At 38.3% G+C, this 21,119-nt stretch overlaps 1 protein-coding gene across 1 annotated transcript in view; it reads right to left on the bottom strand.

Annotated features, from left to right (window-relative positions):
• Positions 1 to 21,119, bottom strand: part of GRK5 (G protein-coupled receptor kinase 5) — a 306,115-nt gene that overhangs the window by 33,345 nt on the left and 251,651 nt on the right. The window contains exons 6-11 of the mRNA XM_051981523.1: positions 19,212 to 19,304; positions 12,145 to 12,208; positions 10,443 to 10,583; positions 6,755 to 6,945; positions 3,916 to 3,953; positions 726 to 815 (exon numbers count right to left, since the gene is read on the bottom strand). Of these exons, the coding sequence (XP_051837483.1) occupies positions 726 to 815; positions 3,916 to 3,953; positions 6,755 to 6,945; positions 10,443 to 10,583; positions 12,145 to 12,208; positions 19,212 to 19,304 (617 nt within the window). The remainder of the gene's footprint in view (positions 1 to 725; positions 816 to 3,915; positions 3,954 to 6,754; positions 6,946 to 10,442; positions 10,584 to 12,144; positions 12,209 to 19,211; positions 19,305 to 21,119) is intronic.

Genomic DNA, 21,119 nt, shown 5'->3' with positions numbered 1-21,119 from the left:
GTGAGCAGAGTCTGAGCTTGTACTGCTGCCCAGTCTCTTCCTCATGACTACTTAGGGCAGCGAGGAAGTGTGGTCAACAAGGGATGCTGCTGAGTATCCGTAGGGTGACCTTTTGCTTGGTTAAGATTTACAATGTGACTAAGTCAGTGATTTTGCCCTTAAAGCCAATTAATAATTGGTTTTAGGTATTAAGTTTAAAAAAGACAAAAAACCCACCTCCTTCTCCTGTCTCATCCACGATAGTGCTAGGGCTTCATACTTTTGGTAAGTGTTTGTTTGTTTTTAAACAGCAGGGCTTTCCAGCCTGTGAGGTTTGGGGGGCTTGCCACCTGTATCCAAGATGACTTAGAATTTCTGAGGCTGTTCACTTCTTGCATCTCCAAAGGCATGGGTTGGTTTGGAACTTCTGGCGTGGGCATGCACACCCACAAAAGCCAAGTCTATTTTTCCAAAGACAGAGTACTTGGTACTACATGCTTTCAGGAAAATCTCCCTGACTTAATGATCCAAGGACGATTCATCAGCAATCTCAGGGAAGAGGAAGCTAGGGCAAAGAGGGAGGGCATGGGGGGGAAGAGATTGGCTTTCACCCCCAACTATATAAAATCCCCAGGGGCCCTGATGACCAAATGCTCCCTTCTTACCTAACTGCTTCTTCAGAGTGGAGCTCACTGCCTTTCCAAGAAACAGGATGAAGAGAAGAAGCAGGTGGTCTGGTTACTTACCCATATATCCTACTGTTCCCACTCTGCCCCGGATCAAATCTCCTTCAGGAATCTTCACAGCTAGACCCAAATCAGATATTCTGATATGGCCTATGGAAAAGGAAAGGCATGTGAGAGATTTTACTCAGTATGGATAATTAAAGGGAAGAAGTGGTCACAGGTACCTTTTAAAGCATCAGTCTAATGAAAAGTTGTCAGGTTGGAAGGAGATCAAACCATACTCCCTCTTCTCCCCTAATTGATGGCATATCTTGAGTGAATCACATAAAACCTCTGTGCCTTGGTCTTCTTATCTTTAAAGTGGGTCCTAACAACCTCATAGGATGTTGATTGTAAAGATTTAATGAGAAAAAGGACATGAATGTTTTGAAATACTGAAGTATTATGTAAATGTAAAATTAGTCTTTGAGACTCAAAAGCCTATATATAGTTTGAATTATGCCACTTGCCTAAGGAAATATTTGGGCAAGCTATTTGAAGACAGGGGGTGTTATGTGGTTTTAAAAAAATGTCCTCAGATTCAGGAGATTTGATTTCTAGTCCCCCATTTCCTAGTTGTGTGACCTTAAGTATCATCCCCTGTAGGGGGTCTCAGTTTCTTTATTTGACAAAGAAAGGGACGGAAATTGACGACCCTGAAGATCAATTTCTAGCTCTCACAAAAATTATAGCATCTCAAAGACACTCACTGATCTCTAGTTTCCTCATCTGTCAAAGGAGAAGGCTGTTCTAATCCATCTCAGATTCTATCATTCCAAGTTATCTGAAAAGGATCCTTTCCTACAACATCCCTGAAAACTGCTTAAGTAGCCTACACTTGAAGACTTCCAGCATCCCCACTTTGCCCAAGTCAACCCCTCATTTCACCCTGGGATTGTTCAGATAATAAGTTGTTGTTTTTTACCTTTAGAATAGGTAAAATTTCATACAGTGCCTTGTACATAGTATGCATTTAACAAATGTTTGTTGAATCTTTTGGACCTAAACAAATCTGTCTCTCTGTAACTTCTGTCCACTGGTTAATGGCTGAATGTCCTTTGGGTCAAAGCAAAACAAGTCACTCGTCTGCATGACGGAGCCTCAAACGTATGAAGCTGGGGGGCATGTCCCCCCTTTAACGATCTATGATTTGAGGAAGTACTGAACTGAGAGGGCTTTGTCTGATTTTTGGTTTGGCAGATTCCTTCATGGGAAACATGTGAAATTTTCCTGACATTTTATAACAATTTGCTTAAGGGGAAAAATTATAAACTGATCTGAGTAACAACCACCACCCTTGCCCTTTTTGGAGAGGCTGTTTATTTTTTTCTCTTCAAGAAAGAAGAAAGGAAAATTTGCATCTGGGCTGGAAAAGTCTGGGAGACCCAATTAGAAGACCTCATAACCCAGGAATGACCAAAAAACATGGAAAAGACGTCGCTCCTGAGAAACATCTTTCCCTAGCTCTCTTGCAACCCAGTGGGGCCCAGCTCGTGTCCTGGCAACAACTTGATCCCACAGACAGGGACACCACCACAGTTAGGGAGAATTTCCCACATCACAGAGGTTTCCGCCTCACAGCACTGGGTCACCCTCATGGCTTGATTCTGAGAATTCCAATCAAGGTGATGTTTAACCCAGATAAGTCTCTCTTGAAAAGAGCTTCCTGAATTTTCAAATGCTCAGTCCTTCTCTCCTTCCTCCTCACAAAGACTGGAAAGTTAGATTTTTATCCTCACAGGCTAGGGGTTGGCAGACAATATCTGGATTAATAGGGGCCAAGAATAGAATGCTCTATGGCTGTTATTGGCATAACAGGAGTCCATGTGACTTCAGGTTCACTGGGCTCTTGGTAAATGACAAAAAGTAATGGTATTGTAGAAAGAACCCTGTATTTGGGAATAGAAGACCAGGGGATTTGAATCTTAGTTCTATCATTTATTATCACAGTGATCTTAAAAAAAGTCATATAATTAATTTAGAGTCTCAGTTTCTCTATCTTTAAAATGAGGGTGATGGACCAAATGATCATGAGAGTATGAAATAATGGCAGAATGGGAATAATCCTCAATAATAAAGCACTGAATAAGGCAAAAAAAAAAAATCCTTCCTCTTTCTACAGCCAATGCTGAAATCTCAAAGTTTACTGCTGATATTTCTATTACTTTTCTCCTTCCTTTTCACATTTCTTCCCCACTAAGGGCTGATACTGACATAGTTGAATTTGGTTTATCCCTGCTGATGGGCTGTAGATTCTAGAGCTATCTTCAAGCAGATTCACTAGCAGACTTCATGGAGGTCCAGTTTCTTCATCTACCAAATGGAGAGAATAACTAACTTATTCACCAAAGAGGGCTATTATTAGGATCTAAAGAGGTAATATACTTAAAAGAGTTTTGAAAATTACAGAGCAAAATTATCAACCATGACTCCACAAGCTGTTCACCCCTTAACAGGAAGGAGATGGATTTAAACTATAGGATGAAACATTACAGGACATGGCCAATCTTACAACTTATTTTTCTTGACTATAAATATTTGCTACAAGGGTTTTTTTTTCCCTTTCTGAGTGAGTGGGGATTGGGAGGTTATAAAGAAAGAAAATAAATGCTTTTTAATTTTTTCTGAAATTAATTTTTAAAAAGTACAACACACGATACAGACATAGGGCATTATTTGCCCCTCAGAGATAAAGAGTTTAAATTGTCAACTGTCATCATTAATATTAAGGAACATTATGGTATAATGGGATAGTGCTATTGGAGTCAAAAAGATAATTCAAATTTTCCTCTGATATTCACTAGTTATCACTAGCAGTCACCTTCTTTGAGCCTTGAGAACCCTCTGAGACTATCAGTTATATTCTAGTCGAGATCTCAAAGGCAACAGAAGCTCCCATCCCAATAAAATCGTAGGTCCTTGACATATTGAGGCAATAATAGCCAGAGATAACAACAATGAAATAAGAGCAGAACTTTATGAAAATAAGAATACCTGGGTAGAGGAAGGAATTGGGGAGAGGGGCTTTTTCCAGTGTTAGAAGTTAGTACAAAGCACCTATAGAATTCTAGGATGACCACTCACCAGAGCCTCCTGATCAGTATTAAGTCAAACCTGTGAAAGCTTTTCTCTGTGTCTCTTTGGGCCATAGAACCAGTACTACTTAAAATAGTAGAGAGAAACAGAATCTCAGAACCACTCCCTGACTTACCATAATCGTCCAACAGGATATTTTCTGGTTTCAGATCCCTGAAAGGGAAAGATAAGAGACATTTGAGGGAGGGCATTTCGGAGGGCAGAAGCACGTCACAGTCCCAGGCAAGACTGGCTATGCAGGTATGATAACCCAGCCGTACCCTATTTGGATCAACCAGGACTTGGTGGAGACAAAAGCACTTTCTTTCCTGCTCCTTTAGCTCTGGTGCACTGGTCTCTCTATGTAACTACCACACCCCTGGTTTATCATGGTTTTTTGTATTAATTCAGTGAACAAACATTATCCTTTGCCAAAGACGTCTTCCTGCCCTCAGGCTAGTGGCACAGGGTGGGAAGGAGGCTGGTTAAGGACCAGCTTCTGGCTCTAGCCCAAGAGCCTGGGATGAGGAGACTTCAGCATCAGGTCTATATTGATAGAGATGGAACAGAGTCTACTGGGGTTGAAAAACACCAGTTTTTAATCAGTCAAGATCAGGCTAATAGAGGGATAAAGCATCAACTTTGAATTATGGGATAAATGAGAATTAGGTTGGATGGGGAAAGAATGAATAAAATCAAGGGAAAAATTTTTTTGAGGAATAAGGACTTAGATAAATAGAAGGATAGAGTTTTCTAGGTTTAATCTGAAGGAAAGGAAGGCCAGAAAGGGAATAATGTAGATAGCATGACTTTTCCCATCTTGACCTTAAAGCTCATCTTTCCTTGATCATTGAAAAAAACTTCATTGGTTAAAGGAATAGGGGTAGGGGAAAAGAAATATATGGTTTCTAATAAAAAGGTTTTTATCTGCTGATAAATATTTATTTGGAAGGCATTGTAAATGTGCAGAACTTGGCTCAGGAGGCTTGGGTTCTAGCATTCTCAAGTCTGCTGTTTAAACCATGGGACCTTCAAGATATTGTCTTCTTTGATTTCCTAAGTCCTCACCTATTACAAGATAAATAGCATTTGTTTTTAAAAGTAAACAATTTTGATATTTCACAGAAAAGTCTATGAACTTAACATCCTACAACAAGCTTAATATTCTATCTGCATTGAAATTTTAACCTAATGGACTATTTGTTTAAATTGAAACAACTGTCCTCAAAGGAGGGTGTTAGGATATATTTTTAATACAATTTAATAATTAAAATGATCTTTTAATTTATTAAATAAATATAGATTTAAAATATATTTATATGTATGCAAGAATTGCACATGTTTAATATATATTGGATTGCTTGCTATTTAAGGGATGGGGTGGAGAGAAGGGAAGGAGATAAGTTTAGAACACAAGGTTTTACAAGGGTGAAAGTTGAAAACTATTTTTGCATATATTTTGAAAACAAAGTTATTATTAAAAAAATAAAAAATATTTTAAACAATATTTTAATTGTTTGTGGAACCCAGCAAAGTGACCCTTTGGGCCCATGTTTAGGATTTGTTTTCAAAGGTTACATGATTTCTTTAAGAAAAATAAAATAACCCCTTTCTGGGCTAAAAACCCTAATAGGGCCAACCACCATTATTTAAAGTTTAGAATGATAGACGTACATTTTCTTGATTTTCTGATCCCAGGTGGATACCAGTCTTAATATAAATATGTCAGAAGCACTTCCCCAGCCGATTGCCAGAGGGAGGATGTGGGTATCATTGTTCTGCCTCACCAGGGTGATCTGTAGGTGGGAATGAGGGTCCCTTCCAGATCCAACAGTCTGTGGTTTGATGGAATGTTTATTTTAAAAGGACTAGGTAAGTGAGCAAGAGTTCTTCTTTCAACCCTCAGGGAAATTTTTCTGACTCGTTCTCTTTTCACCTCAGTGAAAATAAAGCAAAAACAGAAGGTGGTGCTGGGGGAAAGCTTATGCCTCTGAGAACATTCCTGCTTGTTTTCAGAACCTTCTTGACCCCACAAGATAAACTCCACTCCAGTATACAATTGTGCCCAGCCTCCTTGTTAAACAATTGCAGGGGAGTATACAGGCCTGTGGGCTGCTGGTGGGCCTGGGGTGAGGATAAGAGAGACTGAGAGAGAATATACCAAGAAAATTGCAGAAATGACTTTGATTTGAGACCTTCTTACCTGCTTCTGCCTCCCTTGGAGAAATACCTCATAGGATTTCAGCAACTTGTCATCGCCATTGTTAGATACTGATAAGACATGGAGAGGCAGGGGAGAATGGCAGCAGGACACTTGGATAGTAGGTATAACCAGTTACAGTCAATACCCACAGAAAGCAGTTGGAGAAATACTGCTTAATGAATTGTACTTTCATTCTTCTCCCTACTTTCCTCTCCCCAGTACAAGCAATTAAAAAAAAAAACTTCATTGGGCAAGAACCCACATCAATTAGGGGGTAGACTCATTCTTATATTTGGGGTCAAACTTTTTATGAATCTACTGAGAAAATTTCCAGGAATTTGGAAAACTTTTTAGACACGGGGTCTACTGTTGTTGGCCCTCACCAATCTACCTATCCACATAACAATGATTTCTGGGTTAACCGAAGGGTCCAGGATTAACTTGGTTCATGGGAGCACCCAGTTAAAATGATGGAGAGGAATATGTAGCCCATTGGAAGTAGGAGAGGAAAGAATGAATGAGAATAATACTTCATCCTACAGTTTATGTTATTTTATAAGGAGAGAGTGGGGTAAAAAGATTACTGCACTGAAAACTAAAGGTTTATTGCTAATTTTCTAGGCGACCCTGCCTAAGACATTTTCCCTCTACTATTCTGACCTCAACCCCCTATAAAATGAAGGGGTTGCAAAGGATGACCTCTAAGAGTCTGTCCAGTTCTCAATTTCATTTTAGGTTCCACTAGAATTTGGTAGTTTGCGTCCTTGCTCACCTGTATACGGTATTTTCTCTGTGAAGATCTTCCAAGCCACAAAGGATCTCTGCTGCATAAAACAAGGCTCTCTCCTCCTCAAAGCCTGGGTTTCCCATATTGTAGATGTGGAACTTCAGGTCACCTCCATTCATGATGGTCAGAACTAAGCACAATGCATCCTTTGTTTCATAGGCATAGGCTAAGTTGACCTGGGAATACATTGGTAACACCATTGTGGCACAAGAAAGACAGAAAGTCCTGTTTCCTCTTTTCTTTAGAAAAAATGTAAATTTGAGGGGGAAAGAGGAAGCAGTGGCAACAGCTAAATAATATTCCCTAGAAACCAACTGGCCTCCCATTGACCCCTTCCATATTGCTCCATGGCTACAGTCAACTTCTAAGTCTCCAAAAGGGTGGAAGTCAGGCAGAATTCCTGGATTGACTAACTTCCTCTCATTCAGTGGATCTTCAAGTGCAAACCACAAGGGCACTCCAGGGGATCTCCAGGCTGGGCCTTTGGCACATTTGCACTTATAACAGCACTATAGCTATACTTCCTGAAGGAAAAAGCCCAAGACAGTTAATCAAAATCAGGCACTGCTTCCCTGGAATCTCCTCAAAACTGTACCAGGCTTCTTTCTGTGCCTTCCCTTCTGGTGAGGATTTTTACTTATTTATTTTTGCTCTAGCAATTGCCAATGGATGGGGTGGGATCTTCAGGAGCTTCTGGAGCAATCTATAAACTGGAGACATTTGAAAATCATTGCTCTAAATCAAAGCTTTTTAAACTGTGGGTTGTGACCCCATCTGGGATCTTGTAACTGAATGTGGGAGTCATGAAACTATGATTTATTGACAGTAAATGTTTGATTCTATTTTACATTCCTACATATCTGGGGTTGAACAAAAATTTCTTGGGCAAAAAGAAATCATGAGTGGAAAAAGTTTAATAAGTCCTCCTCTAAATAAACAATTCAGGATTGATCAATTCAGGCTGAGCCTAGACATTGTGGTCAGCACAGATGCTAGGTGTGCTGCCTAGGGAGGTATAGCCTCTGTCTAATTCATTTGTGTTTGGATATCTCATGTCCAGACCATTCCTTCGTCATCAAGACCATCTGGACCTGGGTTTAGGGCCTGGGGGCAGGTCACACCATGTGGGATCCTTCCTTTCCCCTACCCTTTCCTTTCCTCCTAAACATTCTGACATTGGTGAAACCTGGTTACTATGAATATCAAAGCAAGCCTTGATCACAAAATGTTATGTTAGAACATAAACAACAAGAATAGCGTGCAGCCAAAGCCCGAGAGGAAGAAGGTATGTTTCACTAAAGGGAAGTGAGAAGGTCAAGGGAATGGGGTTTTACACGCTGATGCTAGTTGTATTTTAATGGCTACTTCTCATATGGATGTCCCCTCCTACCTCCAAGGAAGGGATGTCCAATAAGTTACAGTATTTCCTGTATTCCATCCCTCTAGTTGGGACTCTGGTGTAACTCTATGACAGCAACACTGGAAAGAGATGGATGAGCTATTAAAAGCTCTTGGCCATGAACCTCTCAGAAATAAGCATGCTTCTGCCTAACATAAACCTCTCTCTCTACTTCTCCAACAAGACATCCAGAATAAAATCCCACATGATGAAGGCAATCCCTAGGAAAGATGGCACCATGCTGGATATCATTATAATATATTATATATATTATCATTATAAAAGTATATCTTTCAAAGGGAGATTTTATTCTATGGGCAAGAGTTTCTGAGGCTAAAAATCCTATTGACATTATCAGAATTGTTACTGTGGAGTCATTTTGGCCGAAGAAGTCTTCTTAATGTTCACCATACCTCAATGGCTTGGCTGAAGCCTGAAATGCCTGAAAGGCAATCTCTCCTGACCTCTGCAAAATTCCTGATTGTTTTCAAGGTTTAGCTTAAATATCACATTATTTATGATGCCTTTTCAGTCCTGTTTTAAAATTACACTGTACTTTGTATATATAAATTTTGCATTGACTTATTGATGCACCTATAATCCACACCTGTTCTATCTCATGTAACAGAAGTTCTTTGAGAGCAAAGACATTTTCACTTTTGTCTTTGCATCTCCAACATCAACTACAGTGCCTGACTGCAGTGGATATCCAGTAAGTGCTTACTGAATAAAATGTTTCTTGAATGATATTTCAAGAGCCTTGATTTCTATATTGTCTTGTCAAATGTCATATGGGCTGTGCTGGCCTTTTTAGAGTTTTAAGCTACCTTCCCTTCAAGTCTAATTCACTGAATGAGCTTCTTCATAGAACAATAAGGGGACTGATGGATGAGGAAGTCATACTTTCTGACTCTACAATGGATCCTGAGAAGAATGCTATTCCTAGGTCTATGCTGTGGGACACCTTAAAATTAGGTCTCTGGGAGATAATAACCAACTTGCTTAGATGAGGTCAGAAAATACTGCAGGAAGAAACAGAATAGTCTTAATAATTGAGCCCTCACTCACCCCTTTGGAAGTTTCCCCCCTCTCTTTAATAACCCAGGAAAAAAGTTCATGATTCTGACAGATTCCAGTTCTTTTTCTGGTCACCAACTTGTATCAATCAATTGGAAAGCATAGACTAAGTTCCTGATATTGCAAAGCACTATACCAGTTTCTGGGACTATAAAGGCAAAAGTGAAACATTTTCCATCCTCAAAAAGTATATATTCTTTTGGGGAGAGAAAAAAATATCATGCACTCATAATTATGAGGATTGTTTTTACACCCGATCCCCTCTATTTTTGTCCTCCCAAAGATTTTGTTGGAAGAAGAAAAATAGGGATGTAGACTTCTAAAACTATTGGACTATCCCTAAGTACTTAGAGAGATTTTTGGTTCTTTTCTCATTGTTTGACATACAGTAAGAGTCCATTTACATCTTCAGGTAATAAACTCTACCCAGGAGGAAGACTCTAATCTAAATTATCTCATCCTCTCTAGACATATTCCTTTCTCCTACCTATATTTATACCAAGACAACTTTAAATATACAGTAAAAAGACAGCTAATTTTTATCAACAATGTCTTTTCACCCTAAGTGAAAACCTAATATACCAAATTAGACTCTATAGAAACCAATGTTTCAATAAAGCCATGAGGAATAAGAACAAGAGTTAGCTTGTTAGGCAAATCTTGAGATGATTCAATCAAGGATATTTAGCAAGAATCTGATATGCAAAGAGCACTGGACTAAAGATTTTAAAGCTCCTCCTTGGGAACTGGAGTTGTTTCATACATTGTATTTGGTGCTTAGCACATAGTGGATGCTTAATGAATATTATTGATTACTTGACTTGTTGACTGAAAGAAAGAGGAGATTGTGTTACTGCCCTCCTGGAGCTTACTGGAAGGGCCAGTGTGATCTAGTGGGAAGCAAACTGGACTAGGAGTCCATTCCCAAGTCTGCCATTTGCTAGTTCTGTGTCTGAGAATAAGTGACTTGAGGCCTTTCCTCATCTCTAAAATATTAGATTTATACTTGTTAAGGTGTAAGGTCCCTTTTGGATCCATAACATACTTCTAGGTAGGGAGAATTAGTCTAGGATTTATATTCTCTTAGTAAAGAGAGGGGCATAAATCTTCTATTCCACTTAGTGTTCTTTATTTATAGTTTGAGTTGGAGTTACTGTCAGTTGTTCTTGCACAATTTGGATTGTATTCAATACTCACAACAAACTGACTATTGACTTTTTCTAAAATCTGCTTCTCATTGAGTGCCATGGACTCTCCTTTCCTTTTCTTTATCCTCTTCTTCTCCAGCCGCTTACAGGCATACATTTTACCTGTAGCCCGCACCTGACAAGCACAGACCTAGAAGCAAAAGAGAAAAAAAAACAATTAATCAAACACTGGGCGTTTTGCAGAAGAATCCTTGAGCTAGACAGGGTCAGACTGTGACAACGAACCAACTTTTGAGCATGTGGTCAGATCCAAGATTCCTGGATTTAAATAGAAATCTGAAGATCATCTTGTCTAGCCCTGCCATTTGACAGAAGACTAAACTGAAACTTAGAGGAGCTGGATTGAATCTGGGTCCTCCAGCTACATATTTAATGTTCTTTTCATTCTTTGCGAATTAAGACATAACCTCCGACAGACCAAGTGTACACAGTAGGACTCATGTTTGATTTGAGAAAATTTTCCAATTGGCTGAAATTCAAGGTTTCCTGTCCCGTCTTTTGACTTACTCCACATTGTTACCAATTCAATAAGCAAATATATCTCAATGTTATATTTCTTGATCGCACAAACTTTGGCTAAGTCCCACTGGACTTACTTACAATTAGTGAGGTAAACAACATTTAACTTTGATTCGCCTAGTCTACCTGGTTTATGATTTCCCACTTTATGGGTGCCCTTCATGTATTTCCTCCCCATTCTCTCAACTGCTGTTGGCACCCCATGTCCTTTTCATCCCTTCTGCCCTTACCCTGCCCCAGCCAAACCTATTATCTGGAAAGAATTTGATTAGTTACAGAATAAATAACTGAGAAAAATCCCCAAGTACTGTCTATGTGCCCAGGGAGCTATAAAGGAGCAAAGCCTATAAGTGAAAGGACTAAAATTCTAAGTGAGGAATTTCAGGTTTTAGTGAACTTATTTAAAAAAAGCATTGAGGGTTTTTTCCCAGAGCCACATATCAGCAGCTACTTACCTGCTCTGCCTACTTGTAATACTAACTCTGCCTGATCATGTGACTTACATCCTTCTTTTTATTTCCTTCCTTCCTTCCTTTCTTTCTTTCCTTGCTTTCTTCAATTAATGTTTCCCCTTTCTATCATCTCAAATTGGAAACTCCTCTGGTGATCTGATTTATCTTCTTGTTTGTTTCATTCTGGTCCAATTCTTCATGAGATGATTTGGGGTTTTCTTGGCAAAGACACTAGATGGTTTGCCATTTCCTTCTGCTCATTTTACAGATGAAGAAGTTGAGGCAAATAGGAGTAAGTGACTTACCCAGGGTCACATACCTAGTAAGTGTTTGACTTGAACTAAAAATGAGTCTTTCTGACTTTAGGACCAGCATTCTATTTGTTATGACACTTAACTTACATTGATTTATCTAAGGGGACACAAACCTACAGCTACTGAAAAGCCAACTTTCTTTGTTCTCACTCTCAACATTGACATAATCCTGTCTAGGGTTTCCAAAACCCTCTTCTCCTCTCCTACTCTCTTCTTCAGCAATACTCCCAACTTGAGTCACAGCCAATGTGGAAATTGATAAGTGTGCCCTAAAAAAGAATGTTTGAGGAATCCTGTTTGAGAAGCCTAGTTCAGACACAACCCAAGGGAAGCAGGAAATCCTGCCAAGATTATAAGTGCTTTAAGTTACAAATACTCTTCATACAAAGTTTAAGAAATCACTCACCTCCCCGAAGCCTCCTTTGCCTAGCACTCGATATTGCCTGAAAGTGTTTTTGGTCACTGGTTGTCTGGAAGAAACCAAGAAGTCAACATTGATCTTATGGAATTAGGATATTTTTTCCTCTTGTTTTTGAAATAAAAAAGATGAGTCTTTAGATTGTAACTTTTGTTGATGATGAACATACTAACTAATGTCAACTCTGCCATAAACAAATTGTGTGGGTTTGGGCAAAATTACTTTATCTCCATGGCTTTCTATTAGGATTTTTACAAGGTACTAAATCAGTTATCTAATTTAGCATGGTAATTAACAGTTCTCTAGTTCACTAATGTACTTAGTATTTATTAGAGTTCAGATTCATTCCATCTTCCACCTTTGTGCTGGCTGGAGACATTTGGAGGGAGCTAGAGGCTGAAGCTGGCAGAGGCAAAGAACTAGTGGCAAGAGCTCTCAGAACCAAGGAGAGAGATAGGCCTCTACGAAAGCTAACCGGGCCCAAGGAAGGAGACAATACTTGAAAGAGAAAATAAAGGATTTGGATTTTAACTCCTGGCTGCATTTGGGGTGATTACTCTGAACTGAAACTAAGGCTGCCTCCAGAAGCCCCCCAAGAAACCTGCTCCCAGAGAACATTATATTTTAGAGAAGAACATTACATTTTGGTGCCCAATGTGGGGCACCAAAGGTTTGTATTTCAGCCTCCAGCCAGCACAAAAGTGGAAAATGGAATGACTCTGTCTCCTCCTCCAAGAGTGGGCTTATCCTTTCTGACTTCTGAATGTCCTGGATTCAATCCTGGTTGAGGTTCCTAGTTTATATATGCTCTCTTGAAGGTGTGAATCTTGTAGAACTCTAATAAATACTAAGTACATTAGTGAATTAGAGAATTGTTAAGGACCATGCTAAAATTTGATAACTGACTTAGAACCTTGTAAGAATCCTAACATCTTTCAGTTTACTCTTCTATAAATTAGAGAGGTGGGCTTTAAATGATTGCTTTGGTCTCTCCATTTTCTGACATACTAAGGTTATATGGACTTCTAGATTGATCACTAATAAAATGAGAATTAGTGTTTCATATGGCACTAGGGAATTATTCCTTTGGTTTCAGATAAAGGCCAAGAATGTGTGTTGGGGGTTGGGTTTTCCATTCTAATAAAGAGACACATAGCTTTTCTCCTTGTGAGGAAGACAAATGACAAACATAAAACAAGTTTAAGAACTGAATCCAGAAGCTGACTTAACCACAGTTTTTGTAATGTATTCTCTCAAATACAAAGGATAAAACTGTAGCCACATATTAGTTGGATAACCTTGGACAGGCTGCTTACTTTCCCAGAGCCTCATTTTTCTCATCTATAAAATAGGCTTAAAAATGCCTAACCTCACAGGCTTATTGTGGGGACTAACTGAAATAATGTACATCAATCTTTTTGTAACCTCAAAGCATCATATAAATGTGACCTATATAATGGTGCTAGGAGTGGTATTAATGATGGCAGTGTCACAGGCAGGAGGGAAAGAAATGAATTTCAAAGTAGAATTGGAAATAAAATAAAGATAATGTTCTGGGTTGAGTATGGTGTAGAGCAATAATGTCAAACTGAAGTAGAAATGGGGCCACTAAATTGTATTTAAGATTCCTGCAGGTTGCATATTGACTTGGAAAATCATAAAATTAATATTTATGGCATTATCTCTCCTAAATATATTAATATTATCTATATTTTATCACATTTTGTTTTGTTAAGTATTTATCAATTATGTTTTAATCTGGTTTGGATTGTACTCAGTACTGTGAGTCACATGTGATCTGTGGACTATGTTTGAAATCTCTAGTACAGATGAAAATAATACTAGAGTTGGAGTTTAGAGTGGCTCTGACTAGGTCACATGGGAAATTTGTTTAACATCTTTGAACTTCCATCATCCCATCTGTAAAAATGGGCTAAAACTGTCTTCTTCGCAAGATCATTGTAAGGAAAGTGCCTGGGAAACCCTAGTATTGAAGCCTTGGGTGGCATTTGTGAAAGCAAATGTTCTGAGAATACAGTTCTAAAGATTTGAGAATGTATGGATTGTTCTTCATCAGTTGTGTCCCTCTGGATCATTCTATCTTGGCAAGGATATTGGAATGGTTTGTCATTATCTTCTCCAGTGGATTAAAAGAAAAACGACGATTAAATATCACACAGCTAATAAGTATATGAGGTTAAATTTGAATTTAGTTCTTCCAGACTCCAGGCACAGCATCATATACACTGAGCCATCTAGCTATCCTAAAATATAAATTATTGGTTACAATAATACCATCCCTGTCTTTTTGAAAAAGGCTAAATGCATAGATTTATACTGAAACTACTTTCAAAATAAAGTTGAGTCCAAGTAGATTTTTGCTAATTAACTTAATTAGGTACTATATGATGATCTGGTTAAAGAAATTAGATCAATATGAGAAAAGTCCATGATATTAATTTGAATAACATGTATGTAGAAAACTGGTCCATGGGGGTCAATTTCTCCCTGAAATAAGTTAAAAGTTATGCTTCCTGCTAATGTTTTGGTTTCACTGGAAACCATGCAGCAGGTACATTAGCCTATTCCCCTTGGAGAGCCTCCCTGCAAAATTCAATTTAGTTTCTGGCAAGTCTATTCAGAATTTATCAAATCTTACTTAGATGTGATGTCACAGATGTTCAGAGGGGCATGTGGTATAATGAAAAGAATACTAGACTAACAGGGAGGAGACTTGGATTCCACTTCTGAGTCAGCCACTAATGTATTCTTTGAGTCTTCATCTTCCCTGAACCACAGTTGCTTAAAAGAAAGAAATTAGATGAGATGACCTCTTATGGTTATTCTAATGTTCTATGGTCTAAAGATCCTTCCAGCTGTTAGAGGATGTGTTTTAGTGATTTATTTGCTGAAGTACTTGAGCTTGATCCTGATTAGTACAAAATAATTGCCTACTCTGCAAGAATCCACACTTCTCTAAATCTTTCTTATGCAAATAGTCAGCCAGAAGGCCTGTTTCATGCCTTAAGAACATGCTATCAGCATGTATTCTACACTTTGGCCTTAGAAGCTTTTCCTAGTGAGCTCAACTCCAAACCACATCAAGGCTTACTAGCCCTAACAGTTTACGATAGAAGAAGAACAAACAGTAACTCTACATTACCACAGAATTTAGCTGCTAGTGGAGGAGTGTAATACAATTTTAGAGGAATTTCTTGGTTAACCTTCGGGGAGAAAAATCCCTTTAACACTGAAATGGAGAAACATTAACTGGGCAAGAACCTATAAGTAAAATATCTTCTGAAGATACATTAACTCTTTGGGAACTGTTCATTTAAAAGCTTTAATTTAAAAGAGCATTAGAAAGGACATTAAAGATCATCTAATCCAATGGTTCTTAAATTTTGAAGGTTCCCAAGACTGTTTTGGGAGTCTGTGAGGTCAAAACTATTTTCATAATAATATTGACATGATTTTCCTTTTAAAATTCTCATTTTTTCCCAACTTCATATCTGTCTGAAGCCAGAATTTTTTCATATACCTCAACCAAAACAACCAATCATAACAGACTGAATTCAGAAGCATATAGGAGAATCCAGCTGTCTTCAATTAAATCGGGCATTAAAGAGATTTACAAAAATATGTAGCCCAATGCCACTCTTCTAACTGATTTTTTTTGTTCTGAAAAGTATGGTTGTTTTTATAAAAATATCATATTTATATAAAAATATAATGTATTTTTAAATGAACTAATATTTTTAAATGCATCGGTTTTAATTCTGAATATGGTAAATATCAATAGATATAACCTACATAAATATAGTCCTCTGTGGGACTGTCAATAATTTTTAAGAAGATAAAGGATTCTTGAGACCAAAGAGTTTGTAGTCTTAACACCTGCGTTTTATAGAAAAGGGAACCAAGAAATAGTTACTTGAAACAGAACCAGTGTTCAAATCCAGATCTTCTCTGATTCCATATCTAGAGCTATTTCTACAGCTGTCACTGCCCCAATATTGGTAGAACACTATGTTAACCACCAATCAGACACCCAAGCTTCTAGAAGCTCAGGACAGATTAGATAATAAGTGCAAAAGAGAAGTTGATACAACATATCATGATAAATCGGAGCAGGGATCTTTCAAATATAATGGAGCAGTCTCTTCCCAACTCCCTCAATCCACACATACACAAAAGAGAGTTCTTTCCGCCAAACTGCACAATCCAAAGGAAAATTTTATTTTCACTAATACCAGTGGATCTTTATGGTGAAAATCACCAAGAAAAGATCAAGTTTTTCATACATAATCCCCTCCTTTGCATATGGAAATGCTCATATCCTTTGATAATTTTCTAGTTCACATTTTTAAAAATTAGAAAGAAAACAATAAACTACCCAGGAGATAGGGGAACAATTTGGATCTGCTACAATAAGAACCCACTACAATAAAAGATCTTGTTGTTGTAGCACTCCCAGTTAAACTTAAATGATGACACTGTCACTTTATGAACATTGTAACATTCTTCACTAACCTGTGTTACTGGGTTATTAAAGTCTTTCTCCCTTCCCCTTCCCCACTTCCTCCCTTCATCATGGCATTGAGATACTTGAAGGCTACAGTAGCACAGCATAGTCAGTGGTACTCAAACGTTTGTTTTCAGTATCTTTATCCTACTAAAAATTATTGAGGATCTCTCCAAAGAGTTTTTGTTTATCTGGATTTTATTTATAGACATTTACCATATTGGAAATAAAAACTATTTTTGAATTTGTAGACCCTCTAAAAGGGTTTCAGAGATCTCCAGGATTCTCTAGACCATACTTTGAGAACCACTGGCATAGGTTATATCAATCCCTTCTTAAATATGGGTCCAGTGACAAACTCTCAATCAAAATAACCAGCCTAAATTTGAAGAAGCCTCATTCCCAGAAGGCTGGCTACCAGGGAAATGATCTATTCTGGCCATAGCTCCTTATAAAGGTTATATAGACTCCGGCACTGGTGGAGTTGGGATGGGGGTGTTACTTGTGTCAGCAGGAGACTACCCCATAGATAAAGTCACTAGCCTTTTAAAGTATTGAATATGGATTACTTAAGGCTATACAACAGAAGGCAGAATGTAAGATGAAAGGGACCTTCCATCTACTCCAACTGCCTCCCAAGAGCAATGGTTAACCCAAGAGCACAGAGAATGAGTGTCAAAGATAGGACGAGGATTCCAGACTTAGAGCTGAAAGGGACCTAAGAGTCCCTTCATCTGGTCCAGCCTTCTCATTTTTCAGATGAGGAAACTATAACCTTGAAGAGTTAAATGCTCTGTCCAGAGTTAACTCTAACAATAAATTGCAAAGCCAAGATTTCAAACCCAGACCTTCTGATTGTGTTTTGAATCACTGACTCTAAAACCTAGTGCTCCTGACTGAGTTGGTCTCTTTCAGTTAAGAACAATAGTTTACATCTGTATAGCAATTTATAGTTAGGAAGAATGTTGCTGACAAAGTTTCTCACTGGATCTTCATATAAGAGATAAGTACTGCTAATATTATCAACCCTGTTCTTATGAGTGAGAAAATGGTGTCTCAGAAATCTTTAATGACCTTCCTCAAATCAGTGGAAGTCACATCCAACCTTCCTAATCTTAGGTTCCTCCCATTGCACCACACTGCCTTCTTATACCCTGCGGCTTCTCTAAATATTTACTCAATACAATGTGTTCTTTTACAGCTAGAGAAGACTCCACTGAGCCACTCTCTGTAGAATGTCTTCAATTGTTTTTCTAGTAGAGGGTCTAGATTTGGGCTGACCCATTATCATACTTTCAGACTCTTTTGGGACACACTGGCAGGAATGTTGGCTAGGGTTAGGGAATGGGAAAGCTAACTTGCCTGACAAGGGGTGGTGGAATCCTTGACCTTGGCCTTTTTGGAGTAAGGTCTTATTCACTGAACTAATCAGACAAAGGTTATATCCTTCAAGATGACACAATGAGGAAGCTGCCCTCTCCAGCTCCCAACTTGCTTTTTTCAATGTGGAGACAAAGTAAAAACAGGAACACTTTAAAAAAAAAAAAAGACTGAATATTATCTCTACCACACTTGAGTAAAGGTAGAGACAAAAGGGAGAAGGGCTGAACTAAGATTTCAAATAGGCTAATAGGCAAGAGCTGTCAATCATAACAGCTTTAGAAGTGTCTCTTCAGAGGAAAGTGGCCAGCTTTGATGTTTGCATAAACAAGGGGAAGAAGAGGAGATGGAGACTGAACTGAGAACATTTGCATCCTCAGCCTTTTTTACTCCACAACTACAGCAAGTTCAAATTACAGAGAGTGTCTCAGTGGCCTCTGATGTGTATTTGTGTGTGTATGTGTGTGTGTGTGTGTGTGTGTGTATGCATATATATGTGTGTATACGTATGCATGTTTATATGTGTATGTATGTATATATACATGCATAGTATAAAGTATCTGGCTTTGTGCAATGAAACATGTGCATCTCAGGAAGCCTCCTTCTTACCCTGTGTTTTCTCTGACATAAGAAGCTCATGTCATTTTTTGTGTCCTTATTCTCTATGACCACTCTTTTACGTGAACACTACAGACATGCTGGAAAGGCTATAGCATGTTAGAAGGGATGGGCCACTGGCCCAGGAGTTAGAAAGTCTAGGATCTTGCTCTAATTCTACTAACTGGGAATATGGGATCTTCCCTGGAACTCACTTCTATATCAATCAAAGAAAAATGCCATCTGTCACAATTTCATGGAATCATATAACTTAAAACTGGAAGAGGCCATCTAGTCTAACCCCCTCACCCACAAATGAGAAGCCTGAGATCTAAGGAGTTAAAATGACTTCCCAAAATCCTTGGGCTTCAGAGCCAGCCCATTGTACCACAAGTATGGTTCATATACAAAGTATTAAAATATTTGGGAAATTAAACACCCAGATTCAGAGATTTGAATTCCTATTAGATGCTCAAATGACCCCCACAGAATATGTGTGAGCATATTACACCCATACCCACACACATACACATCACACAGTTTGAAGACTTACCTTTCCAACCACTTCCATTGCAGAAACCTGTCAAAATACATGCTCTCCAGGTATTCTTGGAATGGCTCTCCACTTAGGTAGTCAAGGACAGATCTATCTCAGATGAAAAAAGACACAGTTTTATCATCCAGCACTTGCAATTTGTAGGAGACAATTTAAGTACCTTAACATTCAGGGGATTTGTCTATTGATACATTTTTGGAGAGTGAACATACAGAGACAGTGATTTACAGATGAAAGGGATCTTCAAGATTATTTAGATCCACTGAATTTGGAGGTCGTGATAATGTGATTTATCATCAGTAAATGTTTGATTTGTATACTTATTTTATTTATCTACATACCAGGGATCATATAAAAATTTTTGGATGAGAGAGGGTCATAGTACAAAAAAGTATAAAATACCCTAATCTAGGCCACTCTCCTCAATTTGCAGATGAGAAAACTAAAGCCCAAAGAGTTTGAATGTTTTGCCTAAGCTAACACAGATAACAGGTGGCAGAGCCAGGATTCAAATTCAGTTAAACTGATTCCAAATCCAATGCTCTCTCCACTGTATCCTGCAGAAACCCTGGGAACAATATAAGAAGGAATGTACCCATGGCTGGTGGTGAGGTTTGTCTGTAAATGTGTCAACACAGAAAGGAAATCAGAGGATCACAAACACCGGGAATGGGGAGAGTTCTCAGAGAACTCCAGCACTGCTTTGGGAGTAAATTGTTGCAGTCAGAAGAAATACTAGTCCTGCAAACCAACCCTTAGTATTTCTCTACTGGGATTGTGGCTTTCTTTTTAATTGTTTTGCATTTTAAGGTAATGCTTGGTGCTAGTATCTGTGGTGGGTTGAAGCAAAATACTCACAAAGCAGTCAAGAGAAACACCTTGAAGTCCTTGAGGATACCCTGAAGCCCAACCTCAAACAACATGACCCAGTGGTGGGTAGACAGCTGGGAAAAAACAGGTAGAACAAGAGGGTGTTCTGAGCAAAGACGGGGGCTTGTCCAAGTTGCAGAGGCACAACAACAGCTCTGTACAAAGCAGCTGAAGGTGCTGACTCATAAGTCAGCACTGTTCTACACTGACAATGTTCAGTGTAGAAATGACTTATACCAGTGCATGAGACTGTTGCCATGCCTAAGCATCCAGAAGACAATTGACATCTTGAGAAGGGGGGAATGGGAATATAAATATATATGCATATATATTTATATATAATGTAATTTATAAATATATAATATATATACATATAATAAATATACAAATATATAAAAACAAATAACATTCAGAATTTATTGGGTAGAAGACACTGTGCTAGGTATTGGGAGTGATACAAAATTTAGATATTGATTTTTCTTGTCATTATGGACTTTATCTAATAGGGGATCAAAGGAAATGTGAAACCTCTTTATTTCTGCCTCTCAGTTGCTTTCTTATCCAAGAACATCTCATCACCCCTACATTTTCCTTCTCTCATCAGTGAATTCTTCCTGGAACCTCCATGTTGAAGAAGGGTAGAAGCTGGCCATCCTTCAGTCCTCTCACAGCTTCTTACTCTTGAAGTTTCACCACTATGATTCCACATGGGCACTACTTCTACATCACCAGACTTTCCAGCTCTTTTATGTAGTGCCTTACCCCATTAGATTGTATATTCTCTGAAGGCAGAATTTCTCTTTCCTTTTTCTTCTATTTATATCACCAGCACTTAGCATATAGTAAACACTTAATGACTGCTTGTTTTTGATTTGGCTTATTGATTTTGCAAATTTTAAAGTGCCATATAAAAGTCAACAATCATTATTTTTAAGGAAAAAGCACTAACAACTCTTATATACAATATTATGTTATAGCATAAAAGCATCAGTGAACTATAAATTATTCCAAAATAAAGTATTATGTGATATGAGG

This window comes from Antechinus flavipes, chromosome 2 (genome assembly GCF_016432865.1).
Source record: "Antechinus flavipes isolate AdamAnt ecotype Samford, QLD, Australia chromosome 2, AdamAnt_v2, whole genome shotgun sequence".
In the NCBI taxonomy this organism is placed as follows: domain Eukaryota; kingdom Metazoa; phylum Chordata; class Mammalia; order Dasyuromorphia; family Dasyuridae; genus Antechinus; species Antechinus flavipes.
This window is presented reverse-complemented; position numbering and strand designations above follow the sequence as displayed.